Source organism: Pelodiscus sinensis, chromosome 22, assembly GCF_052426305.1.
Source record: "Pelodiscus sinensis isolate ZL-2025 chromosome 22, ASM5242630v1, whole genome shotgun sequence".
In the NCBI taxonomy this organism is placed as follows: domain Eukaryota; kingdom Metazoa; phylum Chordata; order Testudines; family Trionychidae; genus Pelodiscus; species Pelodiscus sinensis.
In genome coordinates, this window is record NC_143073.1 from 6,701,787 (window position 1) to 6,724,111 (window position 22,325).

Sequence of the window (22,325 nt, forward strand, 5' to 3'; positions counted from 1 at the left end):
AACCCTGACCCTGCTCCTGCCCCCCTGCCAGGCCCACGCCCCCTCCTCCTGCCCCCCACCATGCCCATGCCCCCTCCTCCTGCCCCCTGCCAGGCCCACGCCCCCTCCTCCTGCCCCCCGCCATGCCCATGCCCCCTCCTCCTGCCCCTCTGACAGGCCCACACCCCCTCTTCCTGCTGCCCCCGCCAACTCTGACCCTGCTCCTGCCCCCGCCATCCTGGCCACGTCCCTGTACTCCCCACACCCACCTGACCACAAACCTGACGAGGCTTCTGCACCTGAGGTAACACAGAGAGCCTCCCCCCACGCCCCTAACAATCATGAGCCCCCTCCTCCTCCCAGTTTACAGCCCCCTCCCCCTGCCCACCTTTCGCGGATGTTAAAGAAATACAGTTCATGTTTGGTGGAAAAGCAACGAGGTTTGTTTATTGGGACGTCAGGGCTGGGGGCAAGGGAGGGCTTGTGGTGGGGAAGGGATGCGGCTGCAAGGCAGAGGCCCCTTGGTAGGAGGCCCTGGAGACAATTACTGGGGTGCTTGCGAGAACTGCTCCCGCAGGGCCTCCCGGATGCGCACCCCATCCTGGTGGGCCTGCCGGATGGCGACTGTCTGGGGCTGCTCGAACACACGGCCCACTTGGCTGGTGTCTGCCTCCCAGGCTGGGAGGAAGGCCTCCCCCTTCTTCTCCACAATGTTGTGGAGGACACAACATGCCGCGATCAGCTCGGCCATGCTCTTCTGCCCCACGGTGAGGCGGGTCCGCAGGCACCGGAAGCGTGCCTTGAGACGGCCGAAGGCCCGCTCCACCGGGTTCCTGGCCCGGTTCAGGCGGGTATTAAATTGTTCCCTGCTGGGGTCTAGGTGCCCGGTGTACGGCTTCATGAGCCAGGGCAGGAGGGGGTAGGCCTCATCTCCCACAATGCACAGTGGCATCTGCACGTCCCCCACCGCAAATTCCCGGGGGGAGAAGTACAGGCCCTTCTTCAGCTTTTTGTACAGGCCGGAGCTTCTAAAGATGCGGGCGTCGTCTGCCTTGCCCAACCACCCCGTATACACATCCAGGAATTGTCCCCGGTGGTCGACCAGGGCCTGCAGCACCATCGAAGAGTAGCCCTTTCGATTCAGGTAGCAGGGCCCTAGAATGTTAGGTGCTGGTATCGGGATGTGGGTCCCATCTATGGCGCCCCCGCAGTTGGGGAACCCCAGGGCAGCAAATCCGGCCATGGTGGCATCCTGGTCTCCCAGCCGGATGACTCTGTAAAGCAAGATGGAGTTGATGGCCCTCACCACCTGCAGAAGGACACAGAGAAGCACCGAAAACACAGAGGATGAGAAAGAGGAGGAGCCCACTCCCCCTCCCATCTCTTCTTCCCCCAAGTGCCCTATGAGACTGCCCCCCCATCAGCAGGGCTGTGCAAGGGTGGGGTGGCACAACCCCCACCCCCACAGCTAGGACTCTCTCCGTTTCCCGCGCAGGGACTACAGCCCCAGAGGGCCAAACCTGCATGAGGATGACCCCGACGCTGGACTTCTTCACGCCGAACTGGTCGCCCACCACGCGGTAACTGTCCGTGCTGGCCAGCTTCCGGAGGGCGATGGCGACCTTCTTCTCCAGGGGGATGGCGGGCCGCAGGGGGGCGTTGCGTTGCTGGAAGGTGGGGGCCAGCCAGGTGCACAGCTCCAGGAACGTCTCCTTCCTCATGCGGAAGTTCTGGAGCCACTGCTGGTCGTCCCACCAGTCGCTCCAGCCGGAGGTGGAGTCCGGCCTCCTGAGCGGCCTCCCCAGCGTGGGCTGCAGCAGCCGGAGGGCAGCGGCCGCCTCCCGGGAGAGGGACTCCAGAGTTTCGTCAGGGTCGAGTTCCTGCATGAGCAGGGCGGTGGCCTGCATCAAGTGCTGCATGCACTGCAGCAAGGCCGTGTGGGGCCAGGACGTGGCCAAGGGCCGCTCCGGCTCCATGGAAAAGCAGCAGCGGCCCAACCAGCACAGGGCAACCCAGCAGGGACTGCGAGAGCTTTGCTGCCCCTGGCAGAGGTAGCAAGCAGGCAGCAGCAGCAGCAGAGATACAGCTGAGCAGAGCCGTCCCTTTCAGGATGTCTCTCTGCAGGCCTCCGGTGCCAGCCCTCGGAAGCAGCTGGCGACCTTCTGCCCCGCCTGAAATGCTTCCGGGTGGCCCTTCTTGCGGGAGAGCGGCCGTGCAGTGTAGACGTACTTTTGCGCAAAAAGTTTTTGCGAAAGATCCTGCAGGGAGGCCATCGAGTGGATTTGTACGACACCAGTGCCATCTAGTGGATCAATGTCAAAGCCCACAAATGCTTGGTGCAGTGTTTCTGTATCCTTAACAAAATACAGGACTATGTAGCACTTTAAAGACTAACAAGATGGTTTATTAGGGGATGAGCTTTCGTGGGCCAGACCCACTGCCTCAGATCAAATAATGGAAGAAAATAGTCTGTATCCTTAGGGCCGTGTTTCCCAATTGGTGCTCCTGGGGATCCAGGAAGTGAAAGCAAGGGTTCCCCTCCCCCACCTCTTGTTAAAGAGACAGAGCCATGGCGAGGGCTTTTTTTTTTTTTAAGGTAACTCTAGGGGTTCTGTGGCCAAATAAAATTGGGAAACACTGCCTTAGGGGGACCCGAGAGACATCTGGGGGGTACGTCAACACCACCGACGTTGGGAGAAAACTGAAGTTTTTGTCTTTATTTTTACAACCGCTTTCTGATTTTTGTACTTATTACACCCCAAGCCTTCATCGCCCGCCTGGCTACGATGAAGTTGTTTAAACAGATGTGTTGCAAGGGTAGACAAAATATGTGTGTGTCTGAAAACTGTAAGTACTGGGGGTACTTCTAATGGGTTTTTTTTAGAAAAGGGGTACTTTATAAAAAATGGTTGAGAAACTCTGGTCTGGTAGCACTTTGTCCTACACCTGATGCCATCTAGTGGCTACAGACAAAAGCAGCAGAGAAACAAATTCCTCTATATCATCAATTCACAGACACTTACCTTCCTTCCTCCCCCCCCCCCCCGCATCCCCCTCCTGTTCTGAAATGTGATTTGTCCTTTTCATATGTGTTCATTTTTTTTAATTGTATCCTTTGGTATATATGGCTGTGACTATTTTCTTCCACTATTTGATCTGAGGAAGTGGGTCTGGCCCACGAAAGCTCATCACCTAATAAACCATCTTGTTAGTCTTTAAATTGCTACATTGTCCTGCATTTTGCTTCAAATTCCTCTATAGAAATCCATGGTGTGCTTACAGCTTGTGTGCAGATGTGGTCACCTCACCTCAAACAGGATAGCTTGGCTTTAGAAAAAGTTCAGAAAATGGCAAAGAAAATGATGAGGGGTGTGGAACAGCCACCGTATGAGGAGAGATTAATACGACTGGGACATTTCTGCTTGGAAAAGAGACGACTAAGAGGAGGATAGGATAGAGCTCTATAAACTCATGAGTGGTGTGGAGAAATTGAATAAGGAAGTTATTTACTTGTTCCCATAACACGAGAATTAGGGGGTCACCCAATGAAATTAATAGGATTCGAAGAGAAGGATATTGGCGGTCGAGAGGAGTTGTTATAGAAAGATCCTGAGAACAGGATGGATGCAGAAGGTCACCAATGAGGAATTATATAGGAAGATACAGCCGAAAGAGAACCTACTGCAGAAGGTTATACAATGGAAGTTACAGCTATTCGGGCATATCTGCAGAATGAACAACAAGCGAAAAGTTAAGACCCTGGTATCCGTCATAATGGATGGTCTGAATAGGAGAGGCAGACCCCACAGAGAAGGGGTAGATGATATAGTAGATTGGAGCAGAGCTAGTCTACAGAAACTAAGCCACTCTGTACTGGACAGGGAAAGATGGAAGAAAATAGTGAGGGAGGCATCAGACACCAATGGGCGTTGAGCCCATGGTGGTTGATGATGATGATGATGAGGAGGAGGTGTAAAATATACAAAAGGGAGTGCTTCTTCACACAGTGCACAGTCAATCTGTGGAACTCCTCACCAGAGGATGTTGTAAAGTCCAAGATTATAACAGGGTTCGAAAAAGAATGAGATAAATTCATGGGATCCATCGATGGCTATTAGCAGGCTCGATAAACCGCGGTGAAATCCACTCACCAGCCCCGCACCGCGCATGCACCGACCTGCACTGCGCATGCGTGCACCGCCGGTGAATGGGGCCACCAGCTGAAATCTACTCGCCATGGGTGAGGCGATAAACGGATTTGGCGAGCCCTGGCTATTAGCCAGGACGGGTAGGAATGGAGTCCCTCGCCTCTGTTTGCCAGAAACTGAGAATGGGAAACAGGGGAGGGATCACTGGATGATTCCCTGCTCTGTTCACTCCCTCTGGCACTGTCGGCAGACAGGACACGGGGCTAGATGGACCTTGGATCTGCCCCAGTGTGGGAACTGAAATCTGAATGTGGATGCTGGCCTGGGCCCAAACGAAATCAGAGATTTGACCTCCTCCAACAAATCCAGAAACAGGATTTATAAATCTGGAGCCACCACGTGGGGCCGGGGAGTTGACGGGCCCCGTGAATCAGCTTCCCAATCCCAGAAGGGCTAAGCGGTACCTGCGTTCCTTGGTTCCAGCACTACAATTATAGCCTGGCCTGCCCTGGGCTCGGTTACAAGGCGAGATCCTATTTCAATCCCATCGCAGCAGTGGCTACAGCACTTACCCGCCTGGCCACGCTTGCTTTTGATTCCCGCTGAAAATCTAACTGGACCCTTGGCAAATCCACCAGCTTGCTCCCCATTCATGCGTAGGTCGTAAGTCCCCTGCACTCACCCCCTGACCCCCGCAAGTTCTCTGACACGGAGCATCAGCCGGGCGGGCGGCAGGACGGCAGCCTCCGTTCTTGGAGGGTCAGTTGCTGGGAGCCTGGCTGGAGCTGCAATTGGGCAGAGAAGCCCCAGAGTACCGGAGTGACGGAAGCAGGACTGGCCTTAAGGCTGGGCAAACTGGGCCCATGCCCAAGGCGCCATAGCCAGAGCAGGAGGGAGAACTGGGCATGGCTGTTGCCGGGCGCAGGGATGGAGGGAGCCAGGCAGCAGGGCTGGAAGCGCAGGGCCGGGGTTCAGGGCACAGGTGGGAGGAGAGTGTAGGGGTTAGGATGAAGGGTGCCCTGTGCAGAGGTTAAAGGGGGCACAGGATGGGGGAGCCCCTGGGTACCAGGGAAATGGGTGGTGCTAGGTTCACAGGGGTGGGGGCACCAAAACAGAAGTTTTCCCAGGGCGCCATTTTCCCGCAGGCGACGGGAACATTCTATGTGCAATCTGCTCCCGTGATGGGCGCCACTGAGGAGCGGGGGATCTCCGGGCCCTGCCCCGCATCGACAGCCAGACGAGACTCTCAGCCGGCAGGTAAAACAGAGCCAGGGCCCCATCCCCGCATCCTAAGCCAGCCCAGACTAACTCACTCACCCAGCAACAGGTCCCAGCCCGGCAGGCAGCGCCAGCTCCTCCTTTGTCCATCTTACTCGGCATAAGGTGTCACCTAGTTACACCCTCCTCCCGGGCTCTGGTTACAGGAAGCCTGGGCTGTTCACACTGGGACTGGAGCAGCCTCTCTCAGGGAGAGTCACTGCTGAAACTCCCATCCCCGTCTAGATAGTGGGGCTGTGCCCAGGGAAACTGAGGCACGCACATGGAGTTACGACAGGACAGGAGAAATTATATGCAACATAAAGTGAACAGAGTGAAAACAATCCCCCTTTCATGGTGGCCAGAAAGAGTCCAAGTCCCACCCCCCAATCCTGGCCATATATATAGATAGGTAGATTAGATAGATAGATATGAGATTAGCCATGGGATCCTAGCCCTGGAAGAAGGGTCAGTCCCATAGTTGTGTGGGAAGAAGGCAGGGTAAGGAAAAAACCCTGAGTACCAGCCAGGGGAGCTGGTAGCTTTGCCAGGCCTGGGAATAGGGGCTCTTGTGGTGCGTGAACCCTGATACGGAGCCTCCATCCTCGGCTGTCATGCCATCATGGCACTCCGGAGAGAAGCTGGCCTGATGGGGCAGGGCTGGTTGCTCTGCTGGTTTCAGAGGCGCTAAGCCGGTGGACACCAGCTCAGAACTAGGGATGTGAATGACTAGTCGGCTATCTGGTAAGCAAATGTTTATCGGATAGTCGACACACTAGTCTACTAGTCACTTCCCCCTCCCCCTTACTGCCTCTGACAGAAAGAGGCAGCAAGTGGGGGGAAGAGGACGGGGTGCTTCAAAGCGGCAGTGCCGTGTGGAGCCCGGGGCCAGCTGAGGGCAGCACGTGGCATTTCAAAGCAGCAGCGCCACATGGAGCCCAGGGTCAGCTGAGGACTCTTTTGCTGACCCCGGGCTCCATGCAGCTCTGCTGCTTTGAAATGCCGCGACACTTTTGCCTTTGAAGCTACACTTCAAAGTCGGAGGTGCCCTTATCAACTAATCAAATCATTGATGCAAATTGCACCGACTATCCAATTACCCAGTTAATCTAAATTTAACATCTCTGCTCAGAACACAGCCCTGGGCCGTTATAACTTGCAGACCCCTGAGGAGAAGGCCTGCAACAGGGCTAGCGAAAACCCCGGGACAGACGCTGACCTTTAAGGCCTCCATCTAGACCAAGAGGTTACAGTAATTCCTCATTTAAAACTATAGATGCATTTCTGAAAATGTTCGTACTAAGCGAAAACATTCCATGCAGAGTCAATTTTCCCATTAAAAATAATGGAAAAGGTGGGGGTTGTGTTTCAGGTGGTGGTGGCAGCAAAGTCAATTTTTTGTTGGTGTTGGGTTGTCAATGTCACCATTCGATATCGAGCCACACAAGATAACTAGCAACACAAGTCGCCACGGTTTGTTAAAACACAAAGGCTGTGTCTAGACTGGCAAGTTTTTCCGCAAAATCAGCTGCTTTTGCGGAAAAACTTACCAGCTGTCTACACTGGCCGCTTGAACTTCCACAAGAACACTGACTTCCTACTGTCTGAAATCAGTGCTTCTTGCAGAAATACTATGCTGCTCCCATTTGGGCAAAAGCCCTTTTGCACAAATCATTTGCGCAAGAGGGCCAGTGTAGACAGCACAGTATTGTTTTGCGCAAAAAAGCCCCGCTGGCTAAAATGGCGATCGGGGCTTTTTTGCACAAAAGAACGTCTAGTTTGGCACGGACTCTTTTCCGCAAAAAGTGCTTTTGCGGAAAAGCGTCCGTGCCAATCTAGATGCTCTTTTCCTCAAATGCTTTTAATGGAAAACTTTTCCGTTAAAAGCATTTGCGGAAAATCATGCCAGTCTAGACGAAGTCAAAGGATGTGTCTAGACTACATGCCTCTGTCGGCATGACCCGACATTGTCAATGAAGCGGGGATTTAAATATCCCCAGCTTCATTAAAATAAAAATGGCTGCCACGCTGTGGCGGCTCAGCTGATCGTCGGCACAGCGTGTGAGTCAAGACGCGGATCAGTCGACAGGGGAAGCCTTTGTCGACCACTCCTGTAAACCTCGTTTCATGAGGCATAAGGGATCGGTCGATGAAGGCTTCCCCTGTCGACCGATCCACATCTTGACTTGCGTGCTGTGCCGACGATCAGCTGAGCCGGCACAGCGCGGCAGCCATTTTTATTTTAACAAAGCTTGGAGATATTTAAATCCCCACTTCATTGACTATGTCGGGTAGCCTGTTTTACATGTCTCTGCCGACGGAGGCATGTAGTCTAGACATACCCACAGATAAACACATGAGTGAGCGGAGGAGCGCTGTGACCACGTGTATTCATCCGCTCATGTGTATTACCACTGTTTTCACCAACTTATACTGCTGTGCAAAGTAGTCCACCACTTGATTATTTTCATGTTATTTCGGGGATGGTCGTGTTATTCAAAAAACATTCCCTAAACAAAAATCGTGCTATTGCGAAAACATGTTAAGCAGGCACATGTTAAACGAATAATTACTGACACTTTTAGGGTTAACGCTTTGTGGGCCTGGCTCTCTGTTATCTTGCCATTTACTCCAGAGCAAAGTGTAAAACGCTCCCGGCCCTTTGCCTCCACCTTGTGCCTGTGTCCACTACTGCAGAAGGTGCAGGGTGATGTAGAATCGAGGCGTTTATACCTTCAAACCACTTTACAGCCATTCACTGAGTATACTTCAAAGGCAAAGACACTATGTAAATTAGTGGTCACCAAGCAGTCAATCGGGATCGACTGGTAGATCTTGGAACCTCTGACAGGTGATCCTGACCTGTTTGGCCAGGAGGCTGTCAAGTGCCGGCACTTCATCTGCCCCTCTCAGCACTGCCGAGCTGCTCCCGCCCTCTGCCTTGGAAGTGCCCCTAACCCAGGGAGCCTCCTGCTTGCTGAGCAAGGCACAGGAAGAAGAGGAAGGGGATGTGCTGATGTCAGAGTGCCCCTCCCTCCACCCTGTACCCCATCTCCACAGAGCAGGGGGGGCAGGGATGGACAGAGTTTGCTGGCTGCTTTGGGAGGGGTGCAGGGCCAGGGTAGTGGTGAGCCTGCCTTAGCCCCCTGCACCACCACCCAGAAGCCACCTGTGGTAAGTGGTGCCCAGCTAGAGCTCGCATGCCAAACTCCAGCCCCAGTCCTGAACCCCTCCTGCGCCCCAAACTGCTGCACCCAGCCTGATAAACGTGAGGGAGGATGGGGGAGGGAGGACGGAGTGAGCAGGGACAGGGCGTCGGAGAAGGGGCAGGAAGGAGGCGGGGCCAGAGTATTTGGGTTTGAGGTGGATTCTGGATTGTGCTTAAATTCAAAAAGTGATCTCGTGCTTAAAAAGGCTGGAGACCGCTCATGTAAATCCACTAGCAGACTTATCCAGCGTTGCCTGGGTCCTTCAGGGCAGGGTCTTGGGGATGCAGGGGAAGGAGGATGGGGGTCATAGGCCATTTCTTTCCCCTGCAGGCCACCCCGGCCAGCCTGCCATGAGCTTGTTCTCCTCCCCACCAGCCCACCCAGGACCTGCTCTCTCCCCCTGCCCCCCAGCACTGTGGCCAAGAGTGGGAAGAGGAGGGGAAGGGTTTGGGCCGGAGGGGGCTACTTACCAGTGCGCTGGCAGGCAAGATAGCGAAGCCCCAGCCCTGCTGGTTGTCCCCTCAGTGGACAATCTCATATTGTGTCCCTCCAAAAGCAGCCCCTCCCTTCGCACGTTATGGAAAACAGTCCTTCTCCCGGGGCTTCCATGGCCTGGCACAACCAACCCCTGACCTTGCCTTAAGTTAGGAGAAGAGGACGCGCCATCCCAAATTTGGTGGCCCCCGCTCTTACCGTTTAGGAGGAGTTCTCGAACAGACTCACAGACAGACACACAGAGAGGCACTCTCTTTTCCGAAAGAACCGGCCCCTCGTGCAAAAATCAAAATCGTCTGGAGGGAACTTTCAATTTTGCTGAAAATTTTCATTTTTTCCATTGGAAAAATCAACATGCTGGAACCCTGAAAGCTCACGGCGAAGAGTTTTGTCAATTTCACATGTCCCCTGCAGGCAGACAGTGACAATGACAGCCTTTCAGGAGGGCCACCAGCAAGTCAAAAAATAAATAAATCCCTTAAAAAAAACTTTTTTTAGACTTTCTCTCCCAGGAACATTTTTGAGGTTGTTTCACTCCATGTTAGGATGAAAAATTTCCCTAAATGGTGGCATCTTCAGCAGGATGAAAATTCCTTTTGGCAGCCAGGGTTAGTCATAATGATATGAGAAATGATGGAAATACACCTCCCACAGATTGTGAGGTTGGACCCACCCAGAGGCAAAGTATACAGCTAGAAAATACGCAGAAGGAAAACCAATAGATCTTTGTTTTCATGCATCCGCACACTTGAAATGCAGAGTTACAACCAGTAACAGGAGAGGGGGCCCCAGAAATGACAGGCAAAGCCTCTTAGTTCAATCCTCTTTTATTTCTATGAAATGCAAGAGGTGGAAGATGATATTATGGAGCACAAAGTGGTGAAGAAACTGAAATCTTTGTGAAATGCCAGACTTAGAAATGCACCGCAAAAGCAATAGACAGTAAAAGCAGCAAAGTGACTGTCGGGTGAATCTTTTGCTGCAATAAACATTTTATTTCCAATCATACCAATCAAGGGGTAATAGTCACACCGCAAATATTGAGAGTGGTTCAGGGGTGAAATACATCCTTAATATTTGTTAGGAGGCAGCACAGTTAAGCAGCAATAACAGACTGCCAGGTGAAGCACACGGTTACAATTTGGGACCATTACACTTTAAGGTTTCAGAAAACATCTCCGGCGTCAGCTTAGTTCACTCTGCCCTGGAGAACGCAAAGAGGCAATGGAAATGCGAGACAACAGGGGGAAGACTGAATAATTTGTGAAGGCAAACGAGGTATCTGTCTTTATAAAAAGGGGGACAAAACAAAGACTCGCCGCTAGCACAAACTGACACAGGAGCCTTTTGCAACGTGGTGTTTAAGGTGTACACTGGGCTGGTGTGTGTATATGTAACCCACACTCCTAGGCTACGTCTACACTGGCATGATTTTCCGGAAATGCTTTTAACGGAAAAGTTTTCCGTTAAAAGCATTTTTGGAAAAGCACGCCTAGATTGGCAGGATGCTTTTCTGCAAAAGCTCTTTTTGCGGAAAAGCGTCCGTGGCCAATCTAGACGCAGTTTTCCGCAAAAAAGCCCCGATCGCCATTTTCGCGATCGGGGCTTTTTTGCGGAAAACAGTACTATGCTGTCTACGCTGGCCCTTTTGTGCAAAAGTCTTTCAGAAAAAGACTTTTGCCCGAACGGGAGCAGCATAGTATTTCCGGAAAAGCACTGATGATTTTACAGGAGATCGTCAGTGCTTTTCCAGAAATTCAAGCGGCCAGTGTAGACAGCTGGCAAGTTTTTCTGCAAAATCAGATGATTGTGTGCATCATTGTCCTGTGTAGTGGCACTGAGACCACTTACCCTGACCGCTAAGACGGGAGCTCTACAGCCTAAGCTGAGTGCTAGCTAACTGCTTAGCACTGAGGTGCCCAGGTTCAAGTCTGCCTGGTGGTGGTTACATATACTCTGTACATCAGAGGACTACCAAACAGCTATATACCACTGTCATCAGTTGTGCTTGCATTAGGAGAAAGTACAGTATCAATACATTCCGCTTACTGCCCGCAAAATCAACCACAGGTGCCTAGTTTCCTACTGACCACAGATGCATTTTCCACTCCCTTTGACTCTATTGTCTTGATCAGGACACCTGTGTTTCTACAAGGAATCAGAAGAATATATAGAGCCCCCGAAAGCAAGCCTGTTCTAAATTCAGGATGTAGGAAAATCTCAGGAGGCATCAAAACATGGCCTCAGATTTCACATGGAAACCAGGTTGAAGGCAGATTTCTGGAATCGGTTCCTAGGCCTTTAATATCAGCATTGGTTGCAAACCAGCAGAGATGGGTGAAAGGAAAATGCACTGGGTTTAATTGAGTAGGTTTCTCCTATTCATTCGCTGCTTTCTTGCTCTCTGTAAGGCACACTGGACACTAAGCATGTCGGTCTTGGAGACTTTGGGCCCAATTCTTTAGTACCCTGCACCTTTGTATGGCACTTACCCCCACACCAAGTGCTACAAAGTGCTAGCTGCTCAGAAATGAAGCGTCTGACATTAGAGCTCCTGGGATGTTTCTGAGTGGAGTGTTTTTCCATCGGAAAATGCTGTTTCATCCAGAGCAAAAGGTGTCTCAGAAATGCATCAGTTTTGATCATTTCAGAAACAAAAGGGCTGTGTCTACACTGGGCCACTTATTCCGGAAAAGCAGCCGCTTTTCCGGAATAAGCTGCGAGCTGTCTACACTGGCCCCTTGAATTTCCAGAAAAGCACTGATCATAGAATCATAGAATCATAGGACTGGAAGGGACCTCGAGAGGTCATCGAGTCCAGCCCCCCGCCCTCAAGGCAGGACCAAGCTCCACCTACACCATCCCTGACAGATGTCTATCTAACCTGTTCTTAAATATCTCCAGAGAGGGATGATCTACTGTAAGAAATCAGCTGCTTTTCCAGAAAAACTATGCTGCTCCTGCTCGGGCAAAAGTCCTTTTTCCGGAAAACTGATCCGGAAAAGGGCCAGTGTAGACAGCACAGTAGTGTTTTCCGGAAAAAAAAAACCCGATCGTGAAAATGATGATCGGGGCTTTTTTTCAGAAAAGCACATCTACATTGGCCACGGACGCTTTTCCGGAAAAGAGGCTTTTCCGGAAAAGCATCCTGCCAATGTAGATGCTCTTTTTCTGGAAATACTTATAACGGAAAACTGTTCTGTTTTAAGCATTTCCGGAAAAGGGTGCCAGTGTAGACGTAGCCAAGCAGAATGGCACCATCCCCTAACTTCGCAATGGGCCGCGTCACACTTTCTAGAACCGATTGTCCCAATGGGATGATCTAGACAGGGCTTAGCCGTGCCATGAGGGCAGGGGACTGGTCATGATGTCCTCTCGAGGTCCCTTCCGGTTCTAGAGTTCTGTGAGTCTGTGTTCCATTACAAAATCATTGTTCAACGTGTCGGTAACATTTTGAAAAAAGCTGAACTCAGTGACATGTTGGGATCAGCCCAAAATGTCTTCCCGCCACCTCTTTCCCATCCCCCGGCTGAATTTTGTTTCATGGGAATGTTTTGACTTGTTTTGGTTTTGTTCTGGAATGGGGAGGGGGAATAAAAAATGGCAGGAGTTTTCATGGAACAGAACGTACTTCCCGCCCAGGGCTCCCTTATGCTGAGTTGGTGCTGGGGTAAATAACGGACCATGGTGCGGGGGATAAGAAGCAGTGGCCCCTTTGTTTTAGAAGCCCCCTCAGTTTTCAGTACCCCAAGCAAGAAGGCAGGCGTTTCAGACAAGGCACGCCCATGGTTTAGCACTTCCACTTTCCGTGTATAGTGAACTTTAAACAGGGCAAAGGCGGTTGAGGAATAGCAGCTAGTAAGAGCGTTTTGTTCCAGCTTGTATGGATTTCAAGCATCCTCGGGAATGTGTACTTTAAAAAAAATTGATTTGATGTAAAGTTTCATTATAAATACTTCTCCCAGGGTTTCCCTGGCATCTTGGCTTTGGGCACAAAACCATACAGCCCGGTGGAAGAAAGTTTACATTCTTCCCCTCCCGTTTAAAAGTGGCAGCTGAAAGTCAGCAGCCTGGCTATTTTTGGACGGTGAAATAGCTGTGCTTTCGATGCCGAATTTACATTTTCCCTCGCTGTTTAGTACCACAGCTTGCCTCGTTTCCTCCTACGTGTCACACACGCCGCTAGCGCGTGGGAAAGCTTTGAGTCACTGCAAAGAACCAGCTCGCATGCAGCATCACCTCTGCCCTCTAGTGGATGGAATCAGAACTGCGCCACTGTGCATCATAGACCCTATACTGGTAGCAGCTAAAGGAAATTCATTCGGTGCTCAAACGGGAGAGGCCGGGAGCAGCGCCTCTGTGGTCTAGCACCCTGAAATTCCAAACAACAGCCTGATGCAGCCTGGTGGCATCTATGAAGTCCTAGGTAGCCCTAGATGTGTTACAATCAGTCTTGGGAGAGATACATTCCTCCCTCCCTCGCCGCACTGTGCTTCACATACAGCAGCTGTACTTGAGCAGGGCTACCATGAAGGTCAAGCACAAACCCTCCTCTTCAGTCTCTGACATCCCTCTGGCCCGGTTGCCTTTTGGGCTAACATGGCTCATACTTAGAATCATAGAATCATAGAATAATAGGACTGGAAGGGACCTCGAGAGGTCATCGAGTCCAGCCCCCCGCCCTCAAGGCAGGACCAAGCTCCGTCTACACCATCCCTGACAGATGTCTATTTAACCTGTTCTTAAATATCTCCAGAGAGGGAGATTCCACCACCTCCCTTGGCAATTTATTCCAATATTTGACCACCCTGACAGTTAGGAATTTTTTCCTAATGTCTAATCTAAACCTCCCTTGCTGCAATTTAAGCCCATTACTCCTTGTCCTGTCCTCAGTAACCAAGAGGAACAAATTTTCTCCTTCCTCCTTGTGACACCCTTTTAGATATTTGAAAACCGCTATCATGTCCCCCCTTAATCTTCTTTTTTCCAAACTAAACAAGCCCAGTTCATGAAGCCTGGCTTCATAGGTCATGTTCTCTAGACCTTTAATCATTCTTGTCGCTCTTCTCTGTACCCTTTCCAATTTCTCCACATCTTTCTTGAAATGTGGCGCCCAGAACTGGACACAGTACTCCAGCTGAGGCCTAACTAGTGCAGAGTAGAGCGGCAGAATGACTTCACGAGTTTTGCTTACAACACACCTGTTGATACAACCTAGAATCATATTTGCTTTTTTTGCAACAGCATCACACTGTTGACTCATATTCAACTTGTGGTCCACTATGACCCCTAGATCCCTTTCCGCCATGCTCCTTCCTAGACACAGCCAGCCAATGGGCCTTGTTTTATATATGAGGACATTAAAAAAAAAAAGCAGGTTTCCCGTGACTTATTCTCAGACACTTCTTTTGGGGGAAGAAAAACAATTTAGTGATTTTTTTAACCCCTTCCCCTGAGGGTGACTCATTCCGAGTTGCCCCTTATTCCCCGGCCCTCATGGGTAGATAGGTGTCTAGCCCCCACTGAAATCAATGGGAGCGAGGCAGCTGCGGTCAGGTTCATTCGAGGTGCTGGGCAGGTCAAAGCTAGGCCCGCAGTCAGGAAACAGCATTTACCGCCTTCAGGCAGGGTGCCGCTTGCACCAGACTCACTCAGCCCCCTGAGTAATAGGCAGAGCTAGCTGCTGCTTAGCGAGCGGGTTTCTAAGGCCTTAGCCCCCCCACCCCACCCCCTCGGGGAGAAGCTACTCCTACAAGTAGCCCGAAAATATTTCAGTGGGGTGGATGCGATGATTAGCAGCATGATGCGGGGTAGCAAGAGCCGGCTCTCAGGGCCCGGTTCCGATAGCTGTCCTCACACTCGGTAGCGGGGGGCTCCCTGGCTTGGGAAGGCCACTGGCCCATGGCGTGCAGCTCTCTGAGGAGACCAGGGTCGGGCCCTCAGAGTCCACATGCGAGGCACGTCCTGTGTAGCAGCGATCCCCAGTGGTGGGAGCCCAAGCAAAATGGAACCCCAAGGCAAAAGTGGCGTTGGCTGGGGGTGGCTCTGTTTGGTGGTAGGCCGGATTGACGGTCGGCAGAAAGACGTTTCCTCGCCATCTTTGGAGGCTCTGCTCAGTCAGTTCCCTGCATTCTGGGCAGCTCCTGCCTGTGGCGGGGGGTAGGGGAACTCTGCAGCGCCTCTGCCCCCCCCTTTCATCAGTGAACCCGTTACACATCGGCTACGTCTAGACTGGCATGATTTTCCACAAATGCTTTTAACGGAAAAGTTTTTCCGTTAAAAGCATTTGCGGAAAAGAGCGTCCAGATTGGCACGGACGCTTTTCCGCAAAAGCATTTTTTGCGGAAAAGCGTCCGTGCCAATCTAGACGCGCTTTTGCGCAAGAAAGCCCCGATCACCATTTTCACCATCTGGGCTTTTTTGCACAAAACAGTTTTCAGCTGTCTACACTGGCCCTCTTGTGCAAAAGCATTTCCAGAAAAGGGCTTTTGCCTGAACGGGAACGTCAAAGCATTTGCGCAAGAAGCACTGGTTTCGGATAGTAGAACGTCAGTGCTTTTGCGCAAAATCAAGCGGCCAGTGTAGACAGCTGGCAAGTTTTTCCGCAAAAGTGGCTGCTTTTGTGGAAAAACTTGCCAGTCTAGACGCAGCCATCATGTTTAACCAGTTAACCAATTAAACGGGATTTTACAACCCGAACGCAGACTCCAGCTAATAGGGGCACTGGGAGAGGCGAGGGTCTCTCTTGTTTGCATGCACGTTTCGTAATAAAGCACAAGAGGCGTGAGCTCAGGTCCTACTGCTCCTTCCCGGTTCTCTGGCACGTCCTCGCACAGGCCCGGCCAGAGCTGTCGCACGATGCCTGCTCACGCCAAGACACAGCCAGCGTGGCTTCCGACATGTCCGAGCTCAGCCCAGGCACATCCACCCTGCCCAGGAAGAAGCAACGGCAGCCCGGCTCGGCAAGGCCCTGCCAGATTTGGTCTCCGCACCGTGAGTCACAAGAGCAGTGTAGACAGGGTAGGCTGACACCCTGAGAACATACCCAGGGATTCTGGTAGCTAGCTTCGGCCACCACGTATTAAGGGGGCGACTGCCGCATCCCCAGAAATCCCCGACATTCTAGTACTTCTGGGAACACTGTGGGGCTGACCCCAGCTGTGTGACCCTGCCCCCCTGGGTGTGTCCGCATGGGATGCCACGTTGAAAAGACCCCAGCTGAGGTGCCAGAACAGGCGGGGCCCTGTCCCTCCCTCTCCACGTCCTTCCCCAGGCTCCTCCCCCTGGCCAGGTTGGCAGCTGGAGCCCAGGGAAGCGTACAGCTGTGCGGCTGCTCTCTGGTGGATGGAATCAGAGCTGCTCCACTGTGCATCATAGACCCTATACTGGCCAAAGAAAAGTCACTCAGACGGTAGAGGCCTGGGGCGGTGGCTCTGAGTCCTATCACCTGGGCAGCTGTGGGGAGCCACAAACCCTCCACTTGCCTGGGGGGTGGGAGCATGAACCAGGGACTGCTCTTGGGGTCTCCCACCCCAGGCAAGTGGCGGGATCTGGGCTTCAGGGGGGTGGGGGGATTTGGAGTAAGGTGGGGACCCTTAGGCCCTCCACTTTTGGGGAGGCTCCACAGCCCCTAACCCATAGGCTGGGGTGGAGGAGTGCACTCTTCAACATGGCATCCTCTGTGCATGGGACTGGACAAAGCCCGGTCTGGTTTTATACCAGAGCTGGGGAGGTGCCCAGCCACAGAAAACCAGGACTGCCTGCCCTAAATCTGGAGAAATGGCCTGCCTGCAGCATCTTCCCTGCTACTGTTCCCCTGCTAGCTAGAGTCACAGCTCAGGTGTGCCCACACCTGAGTTTGCTGTGTAGACACACCCTTAGGAAGATAGAAGGCAAGTGTGTGTGTGGGGGCGGGGAGCAAACAGACTGTGAGTCTTGGAGGCATCATCAGGGGGCAGTGACTTAATTAGCATCGTCAACAACCACTTAAAAAGCAAAGGACAACACAGAGACCTAACCAAAACGACCGGTCATGGGCCTGATTGACAGGGACGGGGGAGGGAGGGGCGAGCATCAAACCAGATCAAAATCGAATACGCTAATGCTGGCGATTGGCGCGCGCCAGAAATTGAAGCTGTTGAACGGCAGGAGAGAGTCTTCGTCCTGCCCGAGCTGCGGCCAGTCTCCGGACCGCTTGCCCAAACCTCCTTTGGGTTTGTAGAGCGCCATGTCGGTCAAACCCAGCCCCTCCAGCTCCGTCAGGTCGAGCTCCGGGATGGGCATCCTCCAGTACAGGAAGGAGTCGAACTGGCTGTTCGCCGTGTCCAGCATCTCCAGCTAGAAGGAAGAGGGTAGGGAAGACTATCAGAGCCGCAGATCACCAGAATCCTAGCTGCTCTGGCTCATGCATGATCTAAATCGCCCGTTTCGTGAGGGAGCTTTGTCTAGGTCCCATTTGTGAACAGGCCCCTTGAGAGAAAACTGGGCCTTTGGTACCTCATGAGTGTGGGCCATGCCTCATCTCTTTCACCACCATTACAGGCCCTTTGACGTTCCCCATCGAGGTTCCCAACTGTCTCCTCCCCCAGCTGTGCAATAGCATTGCTTGTGGGCGAGTGGCTAAGGCTGCGGATGAGGGCTCAGGCACGCTGGGTCTCATCCTGGCTCCATCACCGTGACCCGTAACATAAGAATGAGGGGGTCACCAAATGAAATTAATAGGGAGCAGGTTTCAAACAAACAGAAGGAAGTGTTCCTTCATGCAGCGCACAACCTGTGGAACTCCTTGCCAGAGGATGTTGTGAAGACCAGGACTTTAACAGGATTCAAAAAAGAGCTAGATACATTCATGGAGGTTAGGTGCATCAATACATATTAGCTAGGATGAGCAGGGATGGTGACCCTGGCCTTTGTTTGTCCGAGGCTGGGAATGGGCGACAGAAGAGGGATCACTTGATGATTCCCTGATCTGTTCACTCCCTCTGCGGCATCTGACATTGGCCACTATCAGCAGACAGGATACTGGGCTAGATGGACCTTTGGGCTGACCCAGTACAGCCATTCTTATGTTCTCTGTGATCTTGTGTGGCCTGGTACTTCAGAACCTTGAAGGCTCTAGACCTCGGCTCCCCGTCTGAAAATTGGCACTAATGCTCCTTCCTCTGTTGGCCTAGGTAGAGGCCTAGGTCTTCCGGGCTGGGATTGCCTCATGCGCTGGGCTTGGACAGCACAAAGGGGCCTCCAGGTGGTATCGCCACACACCTGAGAATGAGATTATGGGATGGGGACGTCCCTGAAATCTTGGAACACATCAGAGGCCCTGAGTCCTCCAAGCCCTTCCCGCTGCCAAGGGCTGTTCGGACAGCCACCTTCTACCCCCGCTGCCTAGCATCACTCCCCGACAAGCATTTCATCCTGTTGTGACAAGCGATGAAAAGCTGTGCGTTGAGGCAGTGCGGCCTAGTGGCTAGTGCACTGGGGATGGAGCTCTGCCACTGGTCTCCTGGCGACCTCAGGCAAGTCACCTACCCGTTCTGTGCCTCAATTTCCCCATCTGTAAAATGGGGGCGGTGACACTGGCCTCCATTATAAAGTGCTAGGTCAGAGCTAGGGCCGGGAACCTCAACAGTCGTTATGCCCAGCTCTTGATTGGCTTCTCAGAAGCATTTCCCTTGGGTAAGTAGCTACCTTCTCGGGAGGAGCCGCCCGACTGCTTGCAGGGTAGGGAATTAATCCCGAAGGGGCTGGGAAGTAATATCCCCGGGAGATTGTTTCGAGGGTGGAGGAGAGAATTTGTGGCCAAACAGGACTGAGAACAGAACTAGGGGCAGGCAATGGGAATAAAACAGGGATTGACGTCGAATTCGGGTGAGTAGGATTCACAGCACATTCTTGCTGGCCTGTGACTGTAACTCTGCGTGTAAACTATGTGTGTGTGTGTGTGTGTGTGAGAGAGAGAGAGAGAGAGAGAGAGAGTGTTGCCAAGTGGGTAGTGCCCTGGACTGGAACTCTGAAGACTTGGGCTTTATTCCTTCCTTGGCTGCTGGCCTGCTGGGTATTTCACATCACAGCTCTGTGCCTCAGTTTCCCCATCTTTACCAGGGAGTGGGGGTGGGGGTGGGGGAATGACTCATTTCCCAAAACGTGTCTTGACCTCCTTTTCGAAACACTTGGAGCTCTTCTGATGAGGAGCGTGCAAGAGGCATTACTATTGTGCACGCGTATACTTGTGTGGCCATACATGTCAATCTGTGGTGTGTGTGTGTGTGTGTGTGTGTGTGCGCGTGCACACCCACACCACACACCTGCCCTTAAAAAGAAAGGGCATCCTCCTCTCTCCGCCACGCCCCTGCTTGAATCAGCAGGAAAGCTACTGTCTTGACTCCAGCCCCCTCCCCCCGGAGGCGAGAGCAGAATCGAGACCAAATCGGCCGAGACAAAGCTCTGCTTGGGGATTTCTGCCCTGCCCCCCCCTCTCCCCATCACACCCCTTTTCCCACCGGAAACGCCTCTCCCACCTCCGGCAGCTCGGCCCATCCCCAAACACCCATCCATTGTGTGCCCAGCCTGCAGCTCCTGCAATGGCCCCACCCTGCCGAATTTGCTGCAGAGCCCCTCCCCCCACACTTGCTCCTATGCCGTTCTCCCCAAAGACCCGGCCTAGCCCAGGCCAAGTGAATCCAACGCGCCCGGTGCGTTTCCCCGGCAGGACTGTCTCCTTTGCTCCTCGCCGTCTCTGGCCACAGAGCTGATTTCTTAGATGGTACCGTCAATGATGTATCCCTCACTTTCCGCTGACTCTCCGTTCGTGCCTGCCGAGGCTTAATTCCAATGGGCTTCCCCATCCCCTGCACCTCCACATCCTCCTCAAATTGTACAGGGATCCGTTTGCTTCCAAATTAAAAAAAAATCCAAAACGTCCCAGGCAGGCTATGAAAGTCCCAACGTCATCCCCTTCCCTCAAACGAACAACTGTGGGGTTTGAAATAGCGCTCCGCTCATGGGTATATTTCCGGCTCTCTCTTTTGCCAGAGGACAGCAGATGATTAAAATTAGACCCTGCATGAGCACTGAGCAATCGGCTTCGTTTGGAAATGCACTCAAAGCCGTGGCGGGCGTGGGGCGGGGGGTGGGTGGGTAATTACCTATATATGAAGAGGCAGGTATTAAAAAAGGCAATCACATTTTGGAGAATCCTTTGCCGGCTATCCTCAGATCTAAGTTGGTCGCCTTTCCAGGTGGAATCATAAGGTGCCATCAGCTAGTCTGGAGGGGTGAGATAATTTGATGGTGTCTTGTTCTGTTCATTCCCTCTAGGGCACCTGGTACTGGCCAGGGTCGGCAGATGGGCTACTGGGCTGGGTGGACCTTTGATCTGACCCAGTCTGGCCATTCTGATGGGGCATCTGTCGTGACAGCCCTGTGCTAAACTCAGTAAATATGTTTCATTTCTTCTCCTTTCCTGGAAAGCCTCCTGGAGCTGACAGACCAGCATCCCAGACCTTCAGCGACCCCCACCCCCAAAGAGAATCCACTTCCTTTTTAAAGACTAATGTTTTGGGTTATTTTTGTTACCTGTTTTAAGAAAGGGCTGGATCTGGAGGCTGCTCAGCCAGCTGACGGGGGGGTCTTCTTTGTGCGGAAAGCGACTTCTGCTGCAGCTGGGCGTCAGGCACGCTGGCGAGGATTTTCTGCCTGCCTTTTGTCTGTGTGTGTGTCTGTCTCCGCAATGCAGCCCCTCCTATATAGGCAGATGAATTACCCCTCCTCCCAGGGCTGGTCGGCCGATGATTCAGCGGGATGAGCGCTCTGCTATGCAAGCGGCTCGCCCCCCCGGTTTTATTATAGATGGGGCCGGGGGCTGGGCTTGAAAGCTCCATCCCCACGCACGATGGCAGCGGGAGGTGGTATCGCGTTGCGGAAAACCCACGGCCATAGAATGGGAAGATGAAACGGTCTGGTCCCTCCTCGGCGGCACGCTGAGGGGCGGGGGGCTGAGCCGCCCAGGGCTTTGCCTTTCTACCTGCCTCCGCTCCGTTCTGCAGAGCCCGTCAGTGAAACAGGCTCCTTGGCTCCAAGCAAGCCGGAGCGCTGGGGAAGCCGGGCCCAGACAAACGGTGTGTGTGATACTGGCGCTAAAGAAGATATCCAGCTGGGAACACAGAACGCTGGCCAACCGAGGAGACAGCTGGTGGGGGACACCAGCCATGTGGCTGTCCCCCTCCACAACTCCTCCCTGCACCACCCCTAGTCCAGGGGAGGACTATCCCTAGGAAGATGTGGGGCCCAGGACAACCCCCCCTCTGTCCCAGGCCCTGCCTCTTCCCGCCCCCACTCCCACCCTCTCCCCCAAGCCCACTCCTCCGAACGATGTAGCCTGGGGGACTAGCGGGCGCCTGGTACCCACAATAGGGATCAGCAGCACCCCTGCATTCACCGGTGGCTGCAGGAAATGGAGCAACTTGGCTGGAGGAGCAGAGCAAGCTGGGGCTGAGTGACCCCTGCTGCCGGCTGTGCGAATCCCCCTGCCCGCCTTGCAGTGCCCCCCAAAGAGTGTTGCCCCACACCGTCTAAGGAATGGGAGGGCGCAGCACACCAGCTGCTGGCCCCTTGCCCCTCCCCCCATGGCATTGTGGGGGGGAGAACGTGGCCATGTCCCTCAACACATGACCCCTGCCGGATGTACTTAGAGGATGGGGGGCCTCTTTCCTGGGAAGCGGGGACTGAAAAAGATTGGGGGGTCGTGGTGGATAATCAGATGAACGGGAGCAGGGACATTTTCATAGAAGGCTGGGGTTGGAAGAGATCTCAGGAGGTCATCTGCATCTCATCCAGCTCCCAGCGTTGCCAAAAAGGAGATCCTGGGAGGCATCTATCAAGGGATGCCGAGTAGGTGCAGGGAGGCGATTTTCCCCCTGCGTTTGGCCCGGGTGAGGCCGCAGCGGCCCTGGGTCCAGTTCTGGCCTCAACTGGTCAGGAAGGATGAGGCTAACCTGGAGAGGGGTCAGAGAGACGGATGTAAGTGACTAGTCGACTATCCAATAAGCAAAAGCTTATCGGATAGTCGACTAGTCCCTCGACTAGTTGCTTCCCCCCATCAGAGGCAGAAAGGAGGGGAGCAAGAGCCGGTGCTGGGGGGAGCTGGCTTAAGAGCTGGTTCTCCCCATCTCCATCTCCACGGGGGTTAGGAGGGCAGCGGGAGACTGGGGACTGGTTCCCGGCTTGCACCTAGTCCCAG

At 53.1% G+C, this 22,325-nt stretch overlaps 1 protein-coding gene across 1 annotated transcript; it reads right to left on the reverse strand.

Moving 5' to 3' along the window:
* Positions 1 to 11,500: 11,500 nt before the first annotated feature.
* MLLT11 (MLLT11 transcription factor 7 cofactor) lies at positions 11,501 to 21,024 on the reverse strand. The gene is made up of 2 exons (XM_075907265.2): positions 20,663 to 21,024; positions 11,501 to 17,425 (listed from the first exon to the last, which is right to left on the reverse strand). Exon 2 carries the CDS (start codon positions 17,417 to 17,419, stop codon positions 17,162 to 17,164), a length of 258 nt encoding a protein of 85 aa, XP_075763380.2. The 5' UTR covers positions 17,420 to 17,425; positions 20,663 to 21,024; the 3' UTR covers positions 11,501 to 17,161.
* Between the last annotated feature and the right edge of the window lie 1,301 nt (positions 21,025 to 22,325).